Below are 24,882 nucleotides of genomic sequence, written 5' to 3'. Positions count from 1 at the left end.
TTGTGCACCACGGCACTTCTCCCAGTCTCTGTCCAATATTAGACATTCAACAAGACATATTCATATTGCCCAAGGGCATTCTATTTGAAACTGAAGTTCATATCAGCTAATACTGAAAATGCAGCTTTCTGGGCTATGTCTCAGACCTACTGAATTAGAATCACTAGTATAGGAACTTGGAATCTGTACTTTGACAAAGCATCCCAGGATCCTATGTTCACTAAAATCTAAGACATTGAGATAGGTCTTGCAAACTATTGTTTTTTTTTTCCCAGAGTCCCCCCAAATCTCCAAACCCTGAGAATGAGAGACTATGGGGGTGATTGCAGATTTTCCATATCTGAGAAAAAGTGACAGAAAGGAGTCCACATCACCATCCCATCCTGTTCCTTCCATGGAGAAGAACACAAGGACTATCGTTTTTCCTCTCAAGCTTGAGACTTCTCATTTTGGCTTCAGGGACTCATGAAATAAGAATACTATAGTAACACTTCAGTTAAACCTGTCCTGAGCCTGAGGAAACTTTTTCTGAGAGCATTTCTGGGAAGTCAGATGCCTTATGGTCCTGCCATTATAGGTTGGCTCAGATAACCTTTATTGTAAAACAGCTTTCCCAAGCGAATTATTTTCCAGTTAGTAATGTTCTTGTTCAGGGGCACATCACAAAGAGAGCCACAAAAAGTCAGTGGTTTGGTATGAACCAACAGGCCTACCTGCATCTCTATCCAAAGTGAGTTTGTTCCAGGATGAGACGGGCAATGGTTAACTAGGCTTATTAGTTAGTTCATAAGTTTCATAGGCCGGATCATTGAAGGACTCACAGAACACCACACGGTATGCTCGGGCAGGGCCTTACTAAACTAGAAGAGGTTGTTTGTAGGAGAAAGAAAGCACCGGTGAACAGCAGAGAAGTTTAAGACTTCAGGCATAGCTCTTGGGGTTCTTTTCCATTATTATTATTATTATTATTATTATTATTATTATTATTATTATTTGTTTTTCATCATGATAGGTGTACTCTTTAATCCCTATCCCTTATTTCACCCATCCACCCACCCAGCTCCCTTGGGTGGAATTCTCTTTAATTAAGTCTGTTTCTTGGTTTGTCTTTCTCTCTCTCTTTCTCCTTTGCTCATGTGTTTTGTTTCTTAAATTCCACATATGAGTGAGATCATATGGCATCTGTCTTTTCTCTGACTGACTTATTTTGCTTAGCATAATACACTCTATATCCATCCACGTAGTTGTAGGTGGGAAGATTTCATTCTTTTTGATGGCTGAATAATAGTCTATTGTATATGTATATACCACATCTTCTTCATCCATTCATCTATCAGTGAACACTTTGAATGCTTCCATAGTTTGGTTATTGTAAATAATGCTGCTATAAACATAGGGATGCATGTATCCCTCTGAATTAGTGTTTCTGTATTTTGGTAATAAATACCCAGTAATGCTATTACTGGATCCTAGGGTAGTTTTATTTTTAATTTTTTGAGGAACCCCCTCTACTATTTTCCACAGTGGCTGCACCAGTTTGCATTCCCACCAGCAGTGCACAAGGTTTCCTTTTTCTCCACATCCTCTCCTAACACCTATTGTTTTTTGTGTTGTTGATTTTAGCCATTCTGACAGGTGTGAAGTGATATCTCATTGTAGTTTTGATTTGCATTTCCCTAATGATGAGTGATGTTGACTGTCTTTTCATTTGTGTGTTGGCCATCTGTATATCTTCTTTGGATAAATGTCTGTTTATGTCTTCTGTCCCTTTTTTATTGGATTATTTGTTTTTGGGTGCTGAATTGTATCAGTTCTTTATATATTTTGGATATGAATCCTTTATCAGTTATCTAATTTGCAAATATCTTCTCCCATTCAGTAGGTAGCCTTTTAGTTTTGTTGTTTTCTTTATTGTGTGGAAACTTTTTATTTTGATACAGTCCCAATAGTTTATTTTTGTTTTTATTTCCCTTGCCTCAGGAGACATATCTAGAAAAATGTTGCTATAGCCAATGTCAAAGAAATTACTGCCTGTGCTCTGTTTAAGGATTTTTATGGTTTCAGGTCTTACATTTAGGCCTTTAATCCATTTAGAGTTTATTTTTGTATATGGTGAAAGAAAGGGGTCCAGTTTCATTGTTTTGCATGTGTCTATCCAATTTTCCCAACACCATTTGTTGAAGACACTGTCTTTTTTTTCCATCGTATATTCATTTCTTCTTTGTTAAAGCTTAATTGACCATGTATTTGTGGGTTTATTTCTGAGTTTTCTGTTCTTTGCATGGTCTTGAATTTCTTTCATCAGTGTTTTACAATTTTCAGAGTACAGGTTTTTCACCTCTTTGGTTAAGTTTTTTGATAGCTGTTTTATTGTTTGGGGTGCATTTGTAAATAGGATTGTTTTCTTAATTCCATTCTCTGCTGCTTTATCATTAGTGTATAGGAATGCAACAGATTTCTATACATTGTACACTGCAACTTTACTGAATTCATTTTTCAGTTCTAGTAATTTTTGGGTGGAGTTAAGTTTTTATATATAATGTATCATTTCATCTACAAATAGTGAGAGTTTCACTTCTTCCTTACCAATTCAGATACCTTTTATTTCTTTTTGTTGTCTGATTGTTGTGGGTAGGACTTCCAGTACCATGTTGAATAGAAGTGGTGAGAGTGGACATCCTGGTCTTATTCCTGACCTTAGGGGGAAGCTCTCTGTTTTTCACTCTCACAGTCCTTTTCAGTTATACAAAATATGCTTCATCTGGATGAAGATTGGAGAGCCAAGGCACAAGTTTACTAGGTGGACTTTTACACCCTGCTGGTCACATAACTAAAACAAGGTTGTATAGAGCTAAACCAGTGTAAGTCATCAAGTCTCTATATTCCTAAACAAATTAGACAAGGTACTCCAGGGGAATCTTAGACTTGAAAGCAGCATATTATGAATCCCTTAGCTATTTTGTAGTCTTGGCTAAGGGTCAGTGCCAGCCTTTAGGTGTCCTGGAAACAAGCATGGAATTATTCCCATCCAGCTGCAGGGTGACTTTTTCATGCACGCAGGTTAGCAGACAGGCTTTTCTGGCAGAGCTTGAGCCCTTCGTTCTGCTGCACCATAGTTCCAGATTTCTGGAGGTCAATTAAAGCTTTGTTCTGACCTACTGATTCTTTCAATTTGCTTATTAGACAATGTTTTCACTGTGTGATGAAATTTCCAAATTAGAAATCTCTCTCAGTACATGATACCTTTCTCGAGTACATCTTTATTCCCTTCCTTTGAGATTTTAATTTTGCAAAAAGTAGAAAACATTTCATAGTAAGAATTCAGCGGATTCAAAGTTCCTCTCCTCATTCATTAATTTGAAGAATTTTTTATTCTGTAGGCCTGTTGAAAATTTTAAAAATCAGGGAAAATTAATATTTGGAAAACTCTTTAAAGCATGTATTATATGAAAAAATAATTATGCCTATATTGACTTTTTTAGTTTAAAAATATTTTAAGAAAAAAACTTAGTCAAATAATATGTGTGAAAACACCCAGGAATGGTCTATTTAAAAAAATTTTTTAACTTTTTTAACATTTTATTTATTTTTTGAGACACAGAGACAGAGCACAAGCAGGGGAGGGGCAGAGAGAGAGGGAGACACAGAATCCAAAGCAGGCTCCAGGCTCTGAACTGTCAGCACAGAGCCCAACACAGGGCTTGAATCCACGAACTACAAGATCATGACCTGAGCCCAAGTCGGGCGCTTAACCGACTGAGCCACCCAGGAGCCCTCACACATCATTGTTTTAATAGCAAAATATTGAAAACAATATAAATGTTCACACAGATGATTTTATAACAAAATAAAAAACGTTCATGATATTTAACTTTATAAATGCAATTTTCTAAAAACCTCCTGGTTATACCATACTGCCCCTGGGAGAATCAGAGTCTTATTTGGATAACTTCAGTCCCTCACACACTATAGGAAAACTGGGATGGCAAGGTCATGGTGAGAACAACCATCCTAACTATCTTGCTATTGATTCAGGAGATGAGCACCCCTGTATCTAGAGACTGGGAAAGGGCTGTCACTGGAATAACTGTTTGATTATGGCAGAGGAAGTGGCATCCCTCTGGACTCAGAGCAAAACTAAAATGTGCATAAAAAATACACTGTAAGGGCACTTCATGATGACAACTATGATATAACAAGACTAGATCTTTCTACTGAAGAAAGAGATGTACACATAATGTATTTAAAGAAGATTATTACTGGTGGCTCAGTCAGTTAAACATCTGACTTCGGCTCAGGTCATGATCTCACAGTCAGTGAGTTTGAGCCCTGCATCGGGCTCTGTGCTGGCAGTTCAGAGCCTGGAGCCTGCTTTGGATTCTGTGTCTGCCTCTCTCTCTGCCCTCCCCTGCTCATGCACTGTCTCTCTCTCTCTCTCTCAAAAATAAATATTTAAAAAAAATTTTTTTAAGTTTATTTATTTATTTATTTTTGAAAGAGAGAGAGTGAACTCAAGCCGGAGAGGAGTAGAGAGAAAGGGAGAGAAAGAATCCCAAGCAGGCTCACTGTCAGCACAGAGCTCAACACAGGTGCCAATCCCACAACCATGAGATCATGACCTGACCTGATATCAAAAGTCAGATGCTTCATGGACTGAGCCATCCAGGTGCCCCCAGAAATACTCTATTTACTTGGAGTTAGAAAACAATGTAACATATCATTGGTTTTGCAAAATCCATGCTGCGCTTTTATAATTTAACAAGGCAATGAAAGATGAATGTTTTTCTTTCTCTAGATTCATTTAAAACCAGTCACACTTCTGACTGAGCAAGATCATGTGGAACATAATCTGGCTTCAGAGAGAAGGAAAGTTCGATTACATCATGAAGATACCTTTAAAAACTTGATGAAAGAAAATAGCGAGTTTGATGGTCAGTAAATCTACTTATGGGAACTTAAATTATATGACTGTGACAAGCAGAGGGGTCCTTTCTTAGAGTACATTTATTTTCACCTTGTTATTACAGTTCAGCCCTGGCAATGGTAGGTGTCTTCCCCAACAAACTCAGTGGCTGGAGAAGGAAGCGCCTGGTCAATTCAAAATATAACTGCAGATATCTAAGACCTCTTTAAATTGGAGGATCTACAGGGGAGGAGAGAGGAAAAGAAGGGTCACAGGGACCAGGCAGTCCTTATTGGTAAGTATGCACTCAGTAGTGACCAAAGAATGAAGGAACAACAGCACAGGGATATGTCCCTCTGGTGCTTCACAGTTTACTAAGCAGGCTCTCTTTCATTACTTCATATGAACTGCTTATAATACCAACAGAGGAGAAAACTGAAAGTGAGCCGTGATGAGCCTTGCTAAAGATCACAGGAGCTATGAATGGAAGCGATAAGATTCTATTTCTGTTTCCTGGCTCTTCCCCCCAATAGCACTGTTTGATTAGCCAGAGTGTCTTAGTTCTCTGGCTGCGAACCCCCAGGCTCTTGGAGGCCTCATGGGGCCAGAACGGCATGGAAAAGAGGGCCACTTTGCCCCTCCCCTGCCCTTCCTTTACTTCTGACCCCATCTCCTACAGCCCCAGGGGAGATGACCTTTCAGGGAGAGCAAAGTGGTGAAGGGGAGGAAGTGGAGTGGTCTAGCTTGAGCCACTCTGCTCCCAGTGGTGAGACAGGAAGTTCCCAGAAGGTTCAACTCTCCTGGGCTCCAAGGCAGCCACTAGTAGAAGAGGAAGGAAAGGAGAGGAGAAAGGATCAGAATGAGAATATTAGAAGAGAGGAAGGAAGAAGAGGAGACACAGAGGCCAGAGGAGAGAGGAAAGGCAGAAGCAGGGGTGACCTGTGTGTGGGCTTTATTCTGCCCTGCATGACATCATCATGGTCCAGGGACGACCTTACAGATGACCTTTCGGTTGGAAAAAAGTTTTTCAAAGGTTTCTATTCTTGCAGACCTTTTAAAAGACAATGCCCATTACCAAGCTACTTTTTTAAAATTTATTTATTTTGAGAGAGATCCTGTGTGCTCATGGGAGCGAATGGGGGAAGGGGAGAAAGGGAGAGAGAGAATCCCAAGCAGGCTTTGTGCTGTCAGCCCAATGTGGGGTCAAACTCATGAAGCATGAGATCATGACCTGAGCCGAAATCAAGAGTCCCGACGCTTAACTGACTGAGCCACCCGGGCGCCCTACAAAGCTACTTTAGAAGAAATGAAGACTTCATCATTAAATTACTATGCTGAGAAGAGTCCATCCTTTTGTAAAGATCGTCTCTGTACCAAAATATATTTTAAATGCATTTTGCTAAAGTAATAAAGTGGCCAAACCATGAGAATAAAGGCAAACTACAAAGAAAATTCAAGGTGGAAGGAGGCAGTACATGAAAGGATAGGACTGTATCATGGAGGCTCTCCTAGGTCAAGTTAAGAGGCTTAAACTTTATTCTCTCCTTAAAGAGAGCTGATACATATTTGGGCACACTTGTTGCATGATTAGGCTGGCACTTAATATGGTCATTCTGTGTAGAGGAGAAGAGACTATATGCAGGGAGACCAGGCAAAGGATGAGGAGTGGCTACTCCAGGCAGTGGTAGTATAGAAAGGAGGAGAAAAGTCCAAAACTATACAAGGGGTAAAATCAGTAGAATAGGGTCACTGATGGGGAGATGGGTGAGGAAGAAGTTCAGGACAACTCTCAGGTTTCTGGTGTGAGCAACTAGCTAATTAATGGTAGTATCTTGAACTGAGGTCATGCATATGAGGGGCAGGAGAGGGGCAGTTTTGATGAGGTGGATAATGAGTTCAGTTTAGTCTCATGTGCTTGTGGAACAACCAAAAGGACAAAACCAGGCTGGGGAGATTTAGTTTGAGACACAGCAGCTTACAGATGGCAATTCAAATGAAGCCAGTACCTATAGTCACCCAGGGAGGGCTCATAGGGGCAAGAGGGTGGTGGTCCAAGAGTGGAACCTGCAGAACATGGCCATAAGAGATGATCAGAGGAGGAGGATGGATCTACAAAGAAGACCTAGAGGGACTAGTGGGAGGGATGCAGCGAGAACCAGAGAGACTAGCATCATAAGTCAAGGGAGTAGAGTTACATGAAGAAATGAGTGGTCAACTGTGTTCCAGGAAGTGAGGAATAAAAACTGTCCACTGAATTGGGAATAGAAAAGTCATTCACACATGCTACAGCCATTCAAATGTAGAGGTAAAATGATTGCAATTGACTTCAGTTTCAGTGTGTTAGAAAGTTGGGCAAGATCTCCTCTATGGGTCTGGTTCAGTTTAGAATTACAGATTTTTAAGGGGTGCCTGGGTGGCTCAGTTGATTGAGTGTCCAACTCTTGATTTCACTTCAGGTCATGATCCCAGAAGTGCCACATCAGGCTATGTGCTGAGCGTGGAGCCTGCTTAGGATCCATTCTCTCTCTCTTTCCCTCTCTCCCTCTCTCCCCCTGTCCCTCTGTCCCTCTTTTCATCTCTCTCTCTCTCTCTCCTTCTCTATCTTTCCTTCTCTCCCTCTTTCCCTCTCTACCTCTCTCCCTCAGCCCTCTCCCCAGCTTATACTATCTCTTTCTCTCTTTAAAGTAAAAAAAATACTTCAGAATTATAGATTTTTAGAAGTCTGTTTCTATCATGTTTCCTCTAATCTGCTGTAAAAGTGGATTATTCTACATTCCTTTGTACAATACAACTTTTAACTTAATTTTGTTGATTTTATCTTTTTAGAAATTTTACAAGCTTGCATGCCACCGAAGCAACCATAGAACCTAAAAGCAATTTCTCTTAATGTCAGAGCCAGACCCCAGAACTTTAAGTTGCCCTTGAGTGCGTGTTTTGTCCACCTGCTGCCCAGTGTATCTGATAGGGTTTGTCTTGAACTGGACAATACCTTCTGAAGGAAGACAACTAGATCACCTCTGTTATTGAACAGTGTTTTTAGAAAACCCAGGGTTCTAACATTGATAGTAATATCAGAAATAATTGGGATCTCTTTTAAGATTTTGTGTGATTGAAATGCATATCATTGGAACAGTGAGAAATTTTAGTTAAAATCATATGCTTTCAGAAGAAAAGGGAAACAGATGAGATTAGATTACATAAAAGCAGGACTTCTTTGGAGTGTGTTCTTGTACCACTGAGTCACTGTTTGGAGGCTTGGTATATAGGAAAAGCCTTCATATTTGGAGCATTAAATTATTTTTTTAGTGAGAAATCAAATCTTTATGAGCATTATCCTGTGTTAATTCTTTCTGGTTGTGAGAAGGAAAACAACAGTTAAAATGACCTCAATTCAGGTCAAAGTTCCTGACCTGAAATTGTAGAATGAATGCAAAATTGTCCAAACAGAATGATGACACAATACTTAACGAACATCCAAAGTACAAGTATTGTAATTGACCTCTGGACAGGCATGGTCTTATTTGGAAGTCTGTAGAAAGGGTGAGGTTTGTTTACCATACTTGAGTACACAGACAGAACTGTGACCTGACTTGGTCTCTGAGCTAGGAGAGCTATATTTCTCCAATGATTGGCAGTTACCTGTAAATAAGCATGCTTCTACGCTGAGGTCACCTGTACTCAGTATATTTTTGCATCCATGTCGTAGGTCACCTGTATTCAGTATATTTCTGCATACATGCTTATGCATACATGACCTGCCCTAGTACCCACCTCTTTGTATCCCAGTGTATGCCATGTATGTCTTTATAAGAATCGAGTAGCTTTGTCTTTAAAGTTATCCCTCAGAAAGGAAGGAATTGCCTTACATTTGTGTCTTTACAATGTTTTCCATAATATATTGACTACTCAATTTTTTATTTTATCATTATTTTAAATTATTTAAAAATAGGTAGCACACATGCACAGGGTGAAAGTTCAAAAGGTATGAGGGCATTCAGTTAAAAGATAAGACTTCCAGAGCGCTTTGGTGGCTCAGTTGGTTGAGTGTCCAATTTTGATTTTGGCTCAGGTCATGATCTCATGGTCATGGGATTGAGCCCTGCATTAGACTCTGCACTGATGATGTGGAGCCTGCTTGGGATTTTCTGTCTCTCTCTCTCTCTCTCTGCTCCTCCCCAACGCACACACATGTGCATGCTCTCTCTCAAAATAAATATTTTTTTTAAAAAAAGCTACGACTTCCTGCCATCAGTATCTCCCAGTTACCCAGTTCCTATCTTGAAAGACAACCAATATTACACACACACACACACACACACACAAACACACACTTAGGGCACAATATTCAAATAGCTATGCACTTTTCTTTTTTTTCATTTAACAGTGCATTTTAGAGATAGTTTATATTTATTTGGAACAAAAAAGCAAGAGATATTAACCTAAAAAAGTCAGTACAGTTTTAGGTATTAATAGGACATCATCTGACAATGTCAGTAATGGCAAAAAAAGAGAGAAAAAAGAAGTTGAAAGATTCAAGATTTCATGTGTGTTTAAATATCACTTTAGGAAGCAGTCCAGTTCTGATTACAGCAATATGGTGGATTTGGTATCTAGAACAAGCTAAAATTTCTGGATAAAACATTTACAAACATCTTTGCAAACACATCTCAGCAGGAAGAAGAATAAGAGAAAATCTTGAAGTCCAGCCATAATTGGAAAACACAAATTTACTTGGGACTCTGTAGATACTAGAAGACCTAGAACTTGTGTTTTAATGGGCCTGCATAGGCTCAGGAAACAAAGCCAGTGGCCCATGATAGGTGGAAGGTTGAATCAGGGAACCTTAAATGGAGCTGCAAACCTAAAAAAATGATACTTTCAGTGAGTCAGTTGAAAAAAATCCCAATCCTCAATGAGCTTTGGTAGGGGTGCTTTCCTATCTCATTGAGACCTTAACCCTAGGTAAAACGGGTGGGGTTGGGGATGGGGGGACCTGTTTTCCTTTGAGAATTCAATCACAGGTACATTCTTAGGTAGATTTGGTATCAGAATCCACATCACTTGTTTGTACTGAAACAGACCAAGAGAAATTTTTATGAAGTGGCACTGTGTTACAGTACCCCCAGGTGACTGGCAGCCACAAATGCAAACCTCTGGAGACATAACTTTAAGTCCCGCTCTAAAGAATTCCCACAGATACAGATCCAAGGCATATGAACTCCTAGTCAAAAATCCTGAAAAATAAAAATAAATAAGTCACCAAAATCTAGAGGAATCACCTTCTGAAGGTGCTTTGGGGAGGTGGGCCCCCTTTGAGGAGGCCCACAAAAACTACAATTACTGCATTTATCATATAAAGAATGTTGAAGTAAAAACGTTAATATATTTTAAAGAAATAGAATCAAAAGTATTATTCAGGAATTAAAAAAATTACCTAGAAGGTTTGACAAAGAAAGAGAATTTCTATACAAAAATATATATAATAATTTAAATTTAAAACTCAACGAATGAATTAAACAGCAGATAAGACAGTAACTGGAAGATAGATCTGAAGGAGTTACCTAGAGTGCAGATGGATGGGCAAAGAATTGGGAAGTATATGAAAGATTTGGAGACATAGAGAAAGGAGTAAGAAGTCTAACATGCATCTAATCAGAGTTCCAGAAAGAAAGGATAGAAAAATGGGAGAAAAATAGCATTTGAAGCAAATGACATAGACATTTCATTCAGAGGTAACAAGAAAGTTTGGTATCCGTATGAAAAGATGATGGACCACATTAATCAGGGAAATCCAAATTATAACCAACATAAGATATTTCACACCCACAAAACTGGAAAAATTTGAAGAGTCTACAGTATTGTTTAAGTGAAAATGCAAAGCAGTAGGAACTCTAGTAAACAACATACTAAAGTGTACATTGGTACACTTTGTTACCTAGAAAATTCTGTTGAAAGCAAGGACTATGAATGTGGAATAAATCAGCAAAATTAAGTTCATTCATTCGTTCAATAAATATTTACTGAGTGCTCATATTAAGGAATTATTTAAAAAGAAAATCAGTTCTTGTCCAAAGGAGCTTCGGATCTAGTGGGTCAAAGCTCACACAAAGAAAAATAAAAGTATAATTATAAAAGAAAGATGCATGTGTGAGCTCATAAATGGGAATTAGCTGTTAGATCTGGAAGGCTTTCCTGAGGAAGTGTTGACTGAGATGAGCCAACATAGTGTTGAGGTGCAAAAGTTTTACTTTATAAGCTTCTTCTAGCTGGTCTGGGAATTAAATTGTCATGAGACAGATTAACAGGAGAAAATCAAACAAAAGTTTAATTACAGGATACTGCCTATATACATGGGAGAGATCCAGAAAAAAATGAGTAACTCATTGAAATGGCAAAGCCAAAGACAAAAGATGATATTGGGGGTGGTGGGTCAGTTATGGGAGGTTACCGAGGAAAGCACAGTAAACAAGGATAAGGTTATTTTGTAGATTTAAATCATTGTCTTCTCTGGTAAGTTTCTAGATTTACAGTCATCCCCTTCTTTCTGGTACAGCAAGGGAAATATGCTTACAAATAGAGATTTTTCTTATACACATAAATGTCTCTTACCAAAGGGTAATTTCTACTGGGTTTTCAGAGCTTCTCTATGGTTTCCTAAAAATAATAAGCCTAAAAGAAGCAACATGCCAAAGAGGCATATCTTGAGGTGGCAAAATTTGCTCCCCTATAAAAATAGGGGATAAGAGATAAGTGGAAGAATGTGACAGTGCTGCTGATAGAGCAAACAATATGTGCAAATTCCCTGATGTTGAAGACAGTACTTAGTTATAGGACTGAAAAAGGCCCTCATAGCTAGAACAAAGAGAGAGATTGAAAGAGAATATGATGGGAGGAGAGTGGTAGTAGTCACAATCAGACTCCCTGGGACTGGAGAAGTAGACAGACCAGACAAGGAAGGAAGGACTTCCCTATCCAAGGGAAGGATTTGGGCTTTTATTTATTTTTCATTTAGTTTTAATGTTTTAATTATTTTTGAGACAGAGACAGAGTGTGAGTGGGGGAGGGACTGAGAGAGAAGGAGACACAGAATCTAAAGCAGGCTCTAAGCTCTGAGTTGTCAGCACAGAGCCCAATGTGGGGCCTGAACTCAGAGCCTTTGAGATCATGACCTGAGCTGAAGCCAGCCACTTAACCAACTGAGCCACCCAAGCGCCCCTGGGCTTTTGTACTAGGGTGTTTTTGGAAGTTTCTGACATGTTTTCAAGTAGGAGACTGAAATGAAGGGGAAAAAAATTAAAAGACAATCAATTAATTATAAATCTAAAAATTTCATGAGGAAATGCAGTTCAGGTCTTTGTAGCCACACTTCTCTGCTCACTTATGTGTGACTGTGCCAAGAATGGCCCCATTCCCAGTTCCCAACAGCTGCCTAATCTATGCTCTTGGGCTGCAAGCTCAGCTCTGCCTCTGACAGGACAACCGGGATGGTCCCCCTGATTTGTAAATCCTCCCTCTACTTCCTCAACAAAGGCACACAAGATTTAGACCTAGCTGATGATTCACTAGATGATGCAAGACGCATAATTGAATACATTTTACTGCTTTGCAGCCAGAGTAAATGATTTCTCCATTGTTGAGAGTAAAAACCAATTTGTCAGTAAATGAAGCAGATATGATTCGAAGGAAGCAGAAGGACACTGAGAAGTACAACTCATTGTGCCATTCCTGTTCGTGACTGCATTCATTGCAAAACAGTAACTATGGAGGCCACATTCCCATTCTGAAGTTTATACTAGAGCAAACTATTCCAGATTTTCTGTATCTTTGGCCCTTTATAGCTCAAATTCCTTTCATTTTAACAACTTTATTGAGGTATAATTGATGTACCATAAATAATATTATGCATACATAATGCAGTTATAAATAACATAATAATTATTATAATTATAAATAATAACTGGTATACCCTAAATTCATGTGCTCATATTTGAAGTATACAGTTTGTTTTGAGACGTGTACACCCATAAAACCATCACCACAATCAAGATAGTAACATACCATCAACCCCCAAATTTCTTTCTGACTTTCCCCACACTGATCTGCCCCTTCTCCACTCCAAACAACTCAAGTTTGAATTTAATCATTATTTTAATAAAATTCCAATGAACTTGTATGATAGATTGGAATACAATCTCTAAAAGGGCCTTTCTAATCAGCTATCCAATTCCCTGGAATTCATGAAGGTCACTCTTTAGAATCAAACCTGTTTATTTCCTCAGGAGATTTAAGTCTTCAGGAATAATTTAATTTTTCTAAAAATCCCATGAGTTAAGGGTACAGCTAGGAAGGAAAAATAGTAGTCCCAGTTTGTGCAGTTAATTCCACCAATATTAATGTCTGCATCCCTCCTTTAGATCCTATTTGTGATGAAGAAGAAGGAATGGTTTCTACAGGTGGCACCGCTGTTCAGAGCATTGAACTTGTCCTCCCACCCCATGCAAACCATCATGGAAATACATTTGGTGGCCAAATTATGGCTTGGATGGAGAGTCTGGCTACTATTTCTGCAAGGTTCTTGGTTTTGACTTTTGGTGTGTGATGTTGTGTCCAGTGGGGAGAGATCAGAAAGGGTCTGAGTCCTGGTTATTGAGCTAGGAGAGAAGGAGAGGAGAGTGTTGCCATTTATTAAAATGAGAAAATAAGTCATTTATCTGTTTACCTTAGGATTAATCTATCCTTTTTTTTTTCATTTTTTAAGTTTATTTATTTTGAGAGAGAGAGAGAGAGAGCGAGAGAGAGAGCGAGCATGAGCAAAGAATGGGCAGAGAGAGGGAGGGAGAGAGAGAGAGAGAATGAAAGAGAGGGAATCCCAAGCGGGCTCTGCATGTGGAGCTGGGTGTGGGGCTCCAACTCAACAAACCACAAAATTATGACCTGAGCTGAAACCAAGAGTCGGACACTTAACCTGCTGAGCCAATCAGGTGCCCCTAATCTGCCCTTTTGTTTAAAGGTGAATGTTTATGTTCTTGGCTCAAAAATAAAAATGAAATGACAGTTCTAGTACTTTATTCTGAATTGTAAATGTTGATCTTGTAACACTGCAGCTTCTTGTAATGATAGTTATGACATGGTGGATGCAGAATAGAAATGGAAGACGACCTTTACACTTAAAAATACTCAAATTGCAAACTTTTTTAAAGACACTTTACAATTTGGTTTGACCTTTGAAGGTGCTGGTTAGAATCATTATGGCCAAAGGATTAACTGAAAAATAAGATAACAAAGAGAGGAACTTGAAAGAATACTTTTAAGTACTCCTCAGTTTCAAAAAAAGGTATTTTATTATTAATGGAACCATGTAGGCAGTTGAGCAGTTTTAAGGAACACTGTGTGTTCGGAAAATGCATTTGAACAGGAATTGCCCTACTGACAATCTTGTAACCATGGAACATTGTTAAGATTTTATTTTCCCAAAAATGAAAAGAATTTTATGATGAGTATGTCTATAATTGTGACCATAGTTAGAAACCTGTAGTAATCCTTCCTATAAGTTATGCGCAAATAAGAGAGCTTGTTTTTAAAATGAGATTGTCGTTCTCAATGGCAATAAAGAATTTGAACCTGTTCTTTTGTAAGGCTTACAATATAATTAACTGTGGCAGAATCTGTTCACATAGTGTTGGCACAATTCCTTTGAGTAATTGAATGACTACCGTGGGGATCTAAAATGTAGAAAATTACCAAAGTAACTTTCTGAGATTAAATATACTTTACAAAATGTCAAAATTTCACACACACACACACAAAATTGTAAAATGTGTACCTTGTAGCCTTTCAGGCTTTGTGTAGCAATCTAGGTAATTTTCCAATAGGGAAAAATATGAGTCTTTTGATATGTGAGTGAATTCAGTTGAAGCTAAGAAACTGGTGTGAATAGCACTAGCTGGTAGTTCCTTCACTGTGCTCCCCTCCAACCTGAGAGTTACAACTTCCTGTGATTGTGGCCATGAGCTGTCAGGATGAATAGAACCCTCAAATGAGAATGGAAGACCTTGGTTTGTTTTTCAGAGGGACTGAGATAGGGAACAAAACAAGAGCATGACTGTCACCACAAGAGCAGAAGCACCAAGCATCTCAGTAAAGACCCTCCAGCTTGGGGACATAGTATTTCCCAAAATGTTTGCAGGGATTATACAGACCCACTCTCAATTTATGTAATCTAGTTACTTATTTCATTCTTACAAGAGTTAAAAGATGTTTATTTAGAAAACACACTGAGGGGCTCCTGGGTAGCTCAGTCAGTTAAGCGTCCAACTTCGACTCGGGTCGTGAACTCACGGCTTGTGAGTTCAAGCTCCGAGTCGGGCTCTGTGCTGACAGCTCAGAGCCTGGAGCCTACTTCAGATTCTCTCTCTCCGTCTCTCTCTGTTCCTCTCCTGCTCTCTCTCTCTCTCTCTCAAAATATAAACAAACAATTAAAAAACATTTAAAAAAAAAAGAAATATTTGTCTGTTGCATTTGTCACGCACATTAGCAGTTCATGAAAATACTTTGAAGAGTGACCTCTTTCCCCTCTCCCTCTTCCCTTTGTTTCATCAGCCGCCTCTGTAGGGCACACCCCCTTCTAAAGTCCGTGGACATGTTTAAGTTTCGGGGACCATCTGCTGTTGGAGATCGTCTTGTTTTCAATGCCATTGTCAACAATACATTTCAGACCTGGTAAAGCATTTTTAGTGCTCTTAGCCTGCTGTGGACAAATTCAAACTTGCAAATGAATAAATTTTCTTATTTCAGTGTAGAAATTATGTAGAGGTAAGTGTAGGGACTACTTTAAAATAACCAAGTTCCTTCTAATTTTTTTTTTTTTAACTTCACTCATCTTCAACATCTATAGACAACTCATTTTAACTCTGTTTTCTTCTTGGAGCCTCTTTGCACTTAATAAATTGTGATGGGTTGGTTTTTGTCTCATAATAAGGGTGACTCCCAGTTAACCCAGTACCATCTTGGTGTGTACCTGTCATAATTATTACTCTTTTTTTCACTCTCAGAAGAGTCCCAGTGACTTTATGGTCAGCTGACTCCTAATGAACCTGTTATTTATCACCATGAAGCCCGAACCACTTCCCAGTTATTTTTTTCTTGATACACAATGAAAAGATTTAATTGCCTTAAATCTTTTAAAATGTGAAAAAGAGTATGTTTCGTATCCAATTTTAGTGTTTAATGCTTTTTAATATGGAACTGTTAGGTTTAGGGGAGAAAACTTGACTTTGGCACTATCAACTCCCCCATTCCCCATTATCAAAATATGTTCATGAAGGTATAGAAAGTCCTTCCTAACTGGCCTTTTTCCCACTTGGTGGGAAAGTGAAGTGGGAGTTCTCCCAGGGGCTCCTGCATCAGATTCATCACTCTGATGAAATGGAATTTAACAGTTGCATACATTTGCGATGACAAAAAGAAAAGCCCAGAGCCCTCATTCTTTTCCTCCCTCAGAAGCGGTGGTGGCTGTGTGGGCAGAGGAGGCCTGGCAGGCTCTGGTTCTCTGCCCACAGCTCTGTGTCGCCCTCTGCAGTGTTGAAGTGGGAGTGCGCGTGGAAGCCTTTGACTGTCAGGAGTGGTCTAAGGGCCAAGGCCGTCACATCAACAGTGCTTTTCTCATTTATAATGCTGTCAATGATAAGGAAGAAATGGTCACATTTCCCAGAATCAAACCCATATCAAAGGTCAGTTATCAGCACGTGAGTTCATTAATCAGACCACTTATTTTGGGGGAAGTGGTGCGTTACAGAGCTCTACCCAGAATCTCCCCACACCAGCAACAACTTCCAAGGCTATTCCTCTTTAGGTTTTTTTTCTTTTTTACATTACAAAGTAAAATGGACTTTTTCTCCCCCTGCCCACCCCCGATCACTCTCATCATTTGTTAGAATGATAGAGGCCCTGGAGACCTCACTTCTGTTCCGCTATGTGCTGCTGTGGGAAGAACATCATCTTCCGTGTCCTATTTCTGACTCTCTTCTCCCACTTCTTTACTCCAGCTCTCCATGGTTCTCTACATGCAATGGAACTGTATCTTCTCCCTATCTGAGAGGGGCCTTGCTGCCCACCCTCACCTTTTCTAAAAACTGTATAGTGAGATAGATGTATAATTCTGATAACAGAAATGATAACAGTCACCACTTTAAAAAAGGGGAAAAAAATGGGCTGCAAAGGTTGTCTTTATCCATGCACGTGCCCTTTGTGGGTGTTGAGTATAGTTCACACAGAGACACCATGTGTGTTCCAACTAGCCCCTTCAACTGAATTCAGAGAGAGACACTTAAGGATTGTACCATTAAATTAGAAATGTATTGATTTTAATTTGTTTTTTATTAAAGGATGATTTTAGACGGTATCGTGGAGCTATTGCACGCAAGAGAATTCGCCTAGGCAGGTAAGGGATATGGGCATAAGGATTTGAGGCTATATTCTCTTATCTAACAAATTATACAGCACAGGGCCCCTCTCTAGGTGTCTGTTCCCACATAATGTAACATGAGACGGTCTGATATTTTCTGACTTGGAGGCTGTGACAGATTTTTTTTTTCCTTGATTGTTCCACTAGTAAAAGTAGCTTTTAAAACTGCTGATTTCAGTTCAAGAAAGTGTCATGGTGACTGTTGTGTGCCAAATGCAGGGAAGGAAACTTTATTATTATAACATTATTATAACATGTTAAGTAACATTTTAATTTTTTTACAGAAAATATGTTACTTCCCACAAAGAAGAAGTGCCAGTTTGTGTACAATGGGACATAAGCAACCAGGTAACCGTTTTATGATTTGGAGCTTTTCGTGTAAAAAGGGAAAATGGTATCATTATAAGCATGAAAGTTCCCATGTTTACCTGCTTCAGGTTGTGCCTATACAGGTTAGATGAAAAGGTAAATTATATCAACCAATCATCTCAAAACAAAACCAAACTATTAGTAAGTGGTTACCAACTAGTAGTTTCCGTGCCCTGTCTGAATTACATGTACAGTTTCCAAACTACAGACTCAGAATGATCTGCCATCAAATGCATTCAAGCAGCATGACACTGAGATACGGTGTCTCTCCATAATTTGTGCTGAAAAGACATGCCTTCCGGCTTGCATTTTTATCACACAACAACAAAGTATTAGTCATTTTAAAGTTTTTGACCATAAATTATAAAAGGAGATCCAAGTTTACTGATTACATGTTGATTATAAGTCATACTGAAAGGTTATGTTGTCTTTGCTCAGGACACCAATTAAAATGTTACTAATTTGCTAAGCATGCAGGCCTCATTTTATTTTGTCTGAATTCTGAATTAAGTGTTTGAGACAAATTATGTTACCGACAGCTTGGTTCTGAGCTTAGCATTATCACTTTGGCTCTAACAGTTCCCGTTTTCTAAGCAGAAACTGTTTGATCACATATCTGTGGACCGAACTCTCAGCTTTTACGATATTTGTGTTTTAGGTATCCCTGAGTAATGCCAATGTGGAGGCTCTCAAAAATCTGGCAGCCAAGAGTGGCTGGGAGGTTACCAGTGCTGTGGAAAAGGTAGGAGGCATCCAGGTCTATGTACAACCTGCTGTCCATCACAAATGAAAGTTGTCATGCTGCTGGTGGTGGTTCTGCTTCTACTGCTGCTTTTAAGAAGGTAAAAAGTCTTTCTGGGAAACTATTTCTAAGAGGCAGGTATCTTTCCAGGGCTGAATCTACCGCTCCATGCCGGTTGATTTGTGGTCCTCCAGGCTGCCCCACACATTCCTGCCTCTGAACTTAGTTGTCATATTCCACTTCTCTCTCCTTCTCCTCTCCATCTGCCTCAGTCCAACCTGGTCTTCAAGACCAGGACAAATGCTTTCTGCACAAAGCCATTCCTATCATCCTGACTGAAGGAACTTCCCTGGAGGAACCTCCTTAGCAATTACTTTTTCAAAATTAATTTGTCAATTAATTACGCCGTCTTGTGACAGTGCTTCCACTGCTTTGTTGAATTGATGTTGATGTCTTACATAGTAATTTAACTTTTTACACATGGCCTTTCTCCCTAACAAGATTATGAACTTTTGAAGAAAGAAGCCTTGTCTTGACTTCTTTGTGTCTCTCTTAGCACCTTTTATACTATTTTGCAGGTCATCAAATTTAGTAAACATATATAATTTGGATTGTAATTTTATCTCATTTCAGAAGTGGTTAGGAGACCCTTTGAAGCTGATGCCCACAACCAGACTAGACTGTAAGGTCTCTGTGGGCATTTAACTCACCGCTGTAGATGGTCCCAGAACATAGCAGTGCCGGGCACTCAGGAGGGGCTCAGTAATGCCAGTTCTTTGTGCTCACATTTCAGTGTGTACTGTTGTTCAGCATCACTGAAGCAGCAGCACCTACAACAGGGTGACCATATTCCTGGTTGTCCATCATAATTGGTGATTGTTGCATCATCATCTGATGTCTTGTCATAAATATTGATAATGCCTCAGTGCCCCAGTTTGGACAATAAATTATATGGTCACTTACCCTAAAATTGAAGGAAACTGAGATGCTACTTTACTGATTGTTTTCACCTTGACCTTTTGTCAGTGTTTTGTTCTGGTTTGCTGGCTTTTAGTGTGTTTTTATCTTTTCTTCTGAATCCTATCAGGGTCTCTCTTACCCTGTTTGGATCCAATTAGGTTTCCATGTATACCAAATTCAGTGATGCAGAAACACAGGTTAAACGTAATAAAATGATCTTCTTCTCTTTATCCCACATAAAAGATGCTTCAAGGCTTTGTTTTCTTTTACTAACATGCAGTCTGTTTCTTGCATCATTGCTGGCATCTAAGCAGTGTTGGAAAGGGCAGACTTGTGTCTGGAATGAAGGAAGAGCGCACATTTTGTGAAATTGTATAATATATAAAAACTTGAGTTCTTTGGGAGTTTGGGGCCAGAAATAAATCTAAAGTAATAAATGGTGTATTGGCTCATATCTAAGGAGAGCCACCAATAATTAATTCTTAATTTTTGTGTGGATACTTTAGAAGACATTATATAATTAAAGCAACATTCTTATGTCATTTCTGTTGAATTTGAAGCCCTCCAATTCTTTAGATTGTATTATGATAAAAATTTGATTTTTTTTCCTTTCTGAGTTACCCTCCTCTTCTCTCCTACTTTTTAAAGTGTTTGTATCCTTTTAATTTTAAAATACAGCTCTCTTACTTTTTTCTGTCACCTTTTAGTTGAATAATTCTTCCAATTATGTGTTAGGAGTCATATTTATTTCAGGGCTTAGAGTCTATACTTATTTTTCATACAAATTAGTTAAATGGAAAAAGTAAGACTTTTGATATCTGTAATTGGGCAGTACTTATTCTTTAACTCATATTTCATTTTTATGTATGATCGTGGAATTAATCATAGTATAGTAATACAAGGAGCAAAATGTGTACTCTCACCTGAAAGGAGCTTGTAGTTGCAGTCTATTTGGGTAACATCACACATACACATGGAACAGCTGAAGAGTAACTTTAAGGTGGTTTATAAACAAGTGAGAGATTATAATATTTAAATCATAAAGGTCAGCTCTTGGGCACTTCAACAAAGTAAAGCAAGACAGTTATTTACAGAGGACTTTGGAGAGGGGGTGAATCTTTTCTCCTTGAAGATAGTGTAAGTAGATTGCTGGAGGGTGAAGGGGGCTCTCTAGGCAATGAGGAGTTTGATTCCAGTCGTCGTGGTAGAAATCAGCATGGGTAGGAGACTGACCTGACGGGAGTAGCCTTATATTTAGGGGGCAGCTGAGAGTGTACTGGAAAGGCTGTGATGAAAGCCAGAATGGCAAGGACTACTTGGCAACCTTTACGCAGAACAAAGCCAAGTACAGAAAACAGACCAGAGGAGCTATTCTGACTGAATCTGGGGAGAGTCCGGGTCTCACAGCTCCCCATGACCAGTTCTCCTCCCCTTCGCCCCTGGGGGTTCCCAGGGAAGGTCAGGTCACTTCCTCTCACCACGGAGGCCTCTGTAAAAACTAGTTTTGTTCTCCTTTCCACAATGTTGTCTCCATAGCATATTGGTCAACAGATAGTATAAAATTCTAAAATTATACTCTTTCCTCTTGTGCTGTTTGTATAAGATATCCAAATCCATTAAGTGGAAACTTATTAGAATGAAAAAGCAATATCATTATAAAATGTTAGCAATTTTGAGCTTATTTACTTTCAGCTTTGTTTCATACAATAAAATTCGCCAGACGTCAAGTGATAAAATGTTTGAGTTGGTTCCAGATGGAATTTAACCTGTACTCTTCTGAGCATGAAAGAGAACATGTTTTCTTGAAGAGTTGGTCTTAGAGAATTTTTTCACTAAGCAGAAGTTGGCTTTTCTAAAATACTAGGGTTTAAAGAGATCAACATCAACAGCTGCCTTTACTCGTCTGCTCTGTCTACATCAGTGTCATGGGTTCCCACAGCACAGCAGTGAGCAGGACTTCCTGCTCCCTTCATCTTCTGGGAGAAGGATCAAAATATCATTCCCTCATCTGATAATGTACTCAGCACTGGATAGACATAGCAAGCTGTGTGAGGCAGTTTCATGGTGGCCATTCAGCTTGGTGTTTGCCTTGGCTCCAGGATAGAAAGCAGCAGTATGTGTCTGTGACCTGGGGAGCAGCTTCCTGAAAAAGTACTGTGATCGTTTCCTAGGGCTCCTGTAACAGTACTGCAGAATGGGTGGCCTAAACAACAGAAATGTATTGTCTCGCAGTTATGGAAGCTGGAAGTTTGAGTTCAAGGTGCTGGCAGGATTAATTCCTTCTGAAGAAGTGAGAAAGAATCTTTTCCACGCCTCTCTTCTAGCTTCTGGTGGTTTGCTGGCAATCTTTGGTGTTCCTTGGCTTGTAAGTGTGTCACCTGATTTCTGCCTTCATCTTCATATGGCGTTCTCCCAGTGTGCATGTCTGCATCCAAAATTCCCCTTTTTATAAGAACATCAGTCATTATTGGATTAGGGGCCATCCTACTGCAGTATAACCTCATCTTAACTAATTATATCTGCAATGACCCTGTTTCCAAATAAGGTCACATTCTAAAGTACTGGGAGAATTTTAACATATGAATTTGAGGAGACACAATTCAACCTTTGGCAAGTGCTTAGCCCAATATTACATCCTTTTCCATACTGCTTCCATCAGTGTAGACTATGGCTGCCCCAAGGTCTGATTCTGACAGAAGGTGAGGAACTTACCCTGGCCACCTACCCTTGCCCCCTCTGAGACTATAGAACCCAGAAACCTGGCTTAGAGCCACATGGCCACCAAGTTTTGATAAGATGACTTCCTTCTGGATTTACACCAGGGAACCTCCTTTTACTTCTTCTGTATGGGGAGCGAAGTTAGGCATGGCCATTTTGGGGTGAGTCTCAGCCCCCCACTGGAACTGCATTCATGGCTTTCTGTTTCACGTGTCTATGGCCCAGGCCATGTCCTCCTCTGTGGGCTTGATTTAAAGATGGTCTTTGCACAAAGGTTAACTAACTGGAGAGTTAACATGTGTCAACAAATTGATACTCCCTTTCTTTCTAATCTGCTTTTAGTCTGTTTCTTACTTCTTCATTTTCTTGAAGATATTTATGTTTAAATAAAGGTTTTCTCCCTCACAGCCTGACTTGTCCATCTGCTTGATTCTTGCAGTGAAGTCTTAACCCTCTGTTTGTTTGTCTTCTCACAGCTTGTTGCCATGGGGATGATTATAAGATGGCACATTTCAACACCAACTTCAAAGCACCCTGAAAGAGATGGAGAAAATGGGCAGGATAGAAATGTGCTCTTAGCTGAGCACATATCTCTGATTATTATCGAAAGTGCAATGGCAGGAGAGTTTGGAGTAATAGGAGATATGTATTGTTTTAAGTATGTGTCAAATGGCTCCCCAAGACAGGCCTCCTCTTATCTAAGGCATAACAACGTTAGAAACCCAGGAGTTGGCTCTCAGGAGGATGAGCCCTTGTGATTCACAATTGAAAAAATGCTTTGTGCTGAAGAAGCATGGTGCTTTCAACCCTTTGCAAGGTTGAGTTGGTTCTAGAAGTGGTGGCCTGCTTTCTGGGTCCCGTTGGCATGCCTGACAACCTGGGAAAGTGTCTAAGGTGTCTGGAGGGAGATGAAACACTGAGTTGCCTATCAGCCTGGTGATATTTTCTGTCGTTCTTTGAGTCAGGGAAATATCTCAAAGAGATAAAAAGAGAAATGCTTACCTTCTTTATTTTTCTAGAGAAGACTGTGGCACAATAATTAACCTATGTCACATATTGTTTAGAGGGCACAGAGGATATCACCGTGGTCCAAGCTCCAGACATCCAAGTATTTGAAGGGAAATTGCCATCATTTGGCTTCATTGTTATTCAGGTGCCAAGATACCTTAGCCAGCACAATCAGCCTGTGACTGTGTGTGGTTTTTAAAGTGAAAACATCCGTTTTTATTTTGTAATTTATTTTTTCTTGTTATTATATTTTAGATAAAAATATATACCCTGGAAGAGCATGACCTTTTATCTGTTTGGGTTGAAAAGCATGTGGAAAGACCAGCACACTTGACTTACCATCTCCTGTCTGACTTTACCAAAAGACCTTTGTGGGACCCTCATTTCGTGTAAGAATACATTTAAAGTATTTTCTTAAGCAACCTTGACTTCATGTAAAAGATGACCTCCATGTTGCAGTCCATCTCCATTGCCCAGTGTATGACCCATTGCTTATTAATTAAAGAGTATGTTTTAAAACTTGCCCTGCACAGAAAACTGCATCAAGTGCTACTGAGAGACGTAAAAACAAAAATTTTCTTAATACTTTGTTTAGCATTTATATTGAGTTAATGTGCTTTACCCACATCTGTTGTACTCCTCCCAAAAAACTCTTCAAGTTTGATATTATTCCCACTCAACTAGAGAGGTTCTGAGACTTGCCAAGATTGCACAGGCAGGAAAGCAACAGAACCCAAATTGGAACCCAGATCCATCAGACTTTGAATTCCACACGCTTGCACACAGCTTCAGAGTACTTGAGAAAGTGATTACCTAATTGTCTTCCCACTTTCCACTCTGGATATTTAATTAGCAGTTCCTTCTTTTTCTGTGAAGCAGCACTCCCTGGTGAGAAGCTGAGACAAAGCTGTGTGAGTAACTGAAGTCAAAGGCATTCCTGCCAGCTTTTCCTGTCTGATCAGGGCCCACTGTCAGCCTCAGTCTCTTCCTTCTGTTACTTTCTGTCTCCTGCATCCCAATCCGGCCTCTTCCATTCTTGCTCCTTTCCTGGATTGTAAGGCACCTGCACTGACTGGGTCTGATTACACTCAGGCCACACCCCCTCCTCCAAGAAGTTCCAGCTCCTGGGGCTACATATAGCACTCTAGGGCCTCACTGGGCATCTTGCTGAAAGGGAAGGATTGGTGAGATGGGCTTCCTATTTATTAAACGTTACCATTTACTTCCTAATCTTGATGAAGTAGAAGCTCATTTTTAAAATGACTAAACCTTGGGGGCACTGGGGTGGCTCAGTCACCTAAGCATCTGACTTTGGCTCAGGTCATGATTTCAGGGTTCATGAGTTTGAGCCCCACATCAAGCTCTCTGCTCTCAGCACAGAGCCTGCTTCGGATCCTCTGTTCCCTTCTCTCTCTGCCCCTCCCCCACTTGTTCTCTCTCTCTCTCTCTCTCTCTCTCAAAAACAAAGAAGACATTTAAAAATAAAATAAAATGGCTAAACCTGGGACACCTGGATGGCTCAGTCGGTTAAATGTCCAGCTCTTGATCTTGGCTCAGGTCATGATCTCATGATTCTTGGGTTCAAGCCCCACAGGGCTCTGCACTGACAGCATGGAACCTGCTTGGGATTCTCTCTCTCTCTCTCTCTCTCTCTCTCTTTCTCTCTCTCTGCTCCTCCCCTGCTTGCTCTCTCGCTCCCAAAAATAAATTAAACTTTAA

The 24,882-nt window shown here is 39.6% G+C and overlaps 1 protein-coding gene across 6 annotated transcripts in view; it reads left to right on the top strand.

Annotated features, from left to right (window-relative positions):
• ACOT12 (acyl-CoA thioesterase 12) overlaps positions 1–24,882 on the top strand; it is a 54,408-nt gene that overhangs the window by 21,211 nt on the left and 8,315 nt on the right. For all 6 annotated transcript variants that reach the window (XM_045497090.1, XM_045497095.1, XM_045497092.1 and 3 more), the window contains exons 5-12: positions 4,796–4,931; positions 13,318–13,474; positions 15,503–15,622; positions 16,482–16,632; positions 17,287–17,342; positions 17,651–17,714; positions 18,394–18,477; positions 23,419–23,552. In XM_045497090.1, the coding sequence (XP_045353046.1) occupies positions 4,796–4,931; positions 13,318–13,474; positions 15,503–15,622; positions 16,482–16,632; positions 17,287–17,342; positions 17,651–17,714; positions 18,394–18,477; positions 23,419–23,552 (902 nt within the window). The remainder of the gene's footprint in view (positions 1–4,795; positions 4,932–13,317; positions 13,475–15,502; positions 15,623–16,481; positions 16,633–17,286; positions 17,343–17,650; positions 17,715–18,393; positions 18,478–23,418; positions 23,553–24,882) is intronic.

The sequence above is a fragment of the Leopardus geoffroyi genome, chromosome A1 (genome assembly GCF_018350155.1).
Source record: "Leopardus geoffroyi isolate Oge1 chromosome A1, O.geoffroyi_Oge1_pat1.0, whole genome shotgun sequence".
NCBI lineage: Eukaryota > Metazoa > Chordata > Mammalia > Carnivora > Felidae > Leopardus > Leopardus geoffroyi.
The sequence above is the reverse complement of the archived record's forward strand: the minus strand, read 5'-3'. Positions and strand labels throughout refer to the sequence as shown.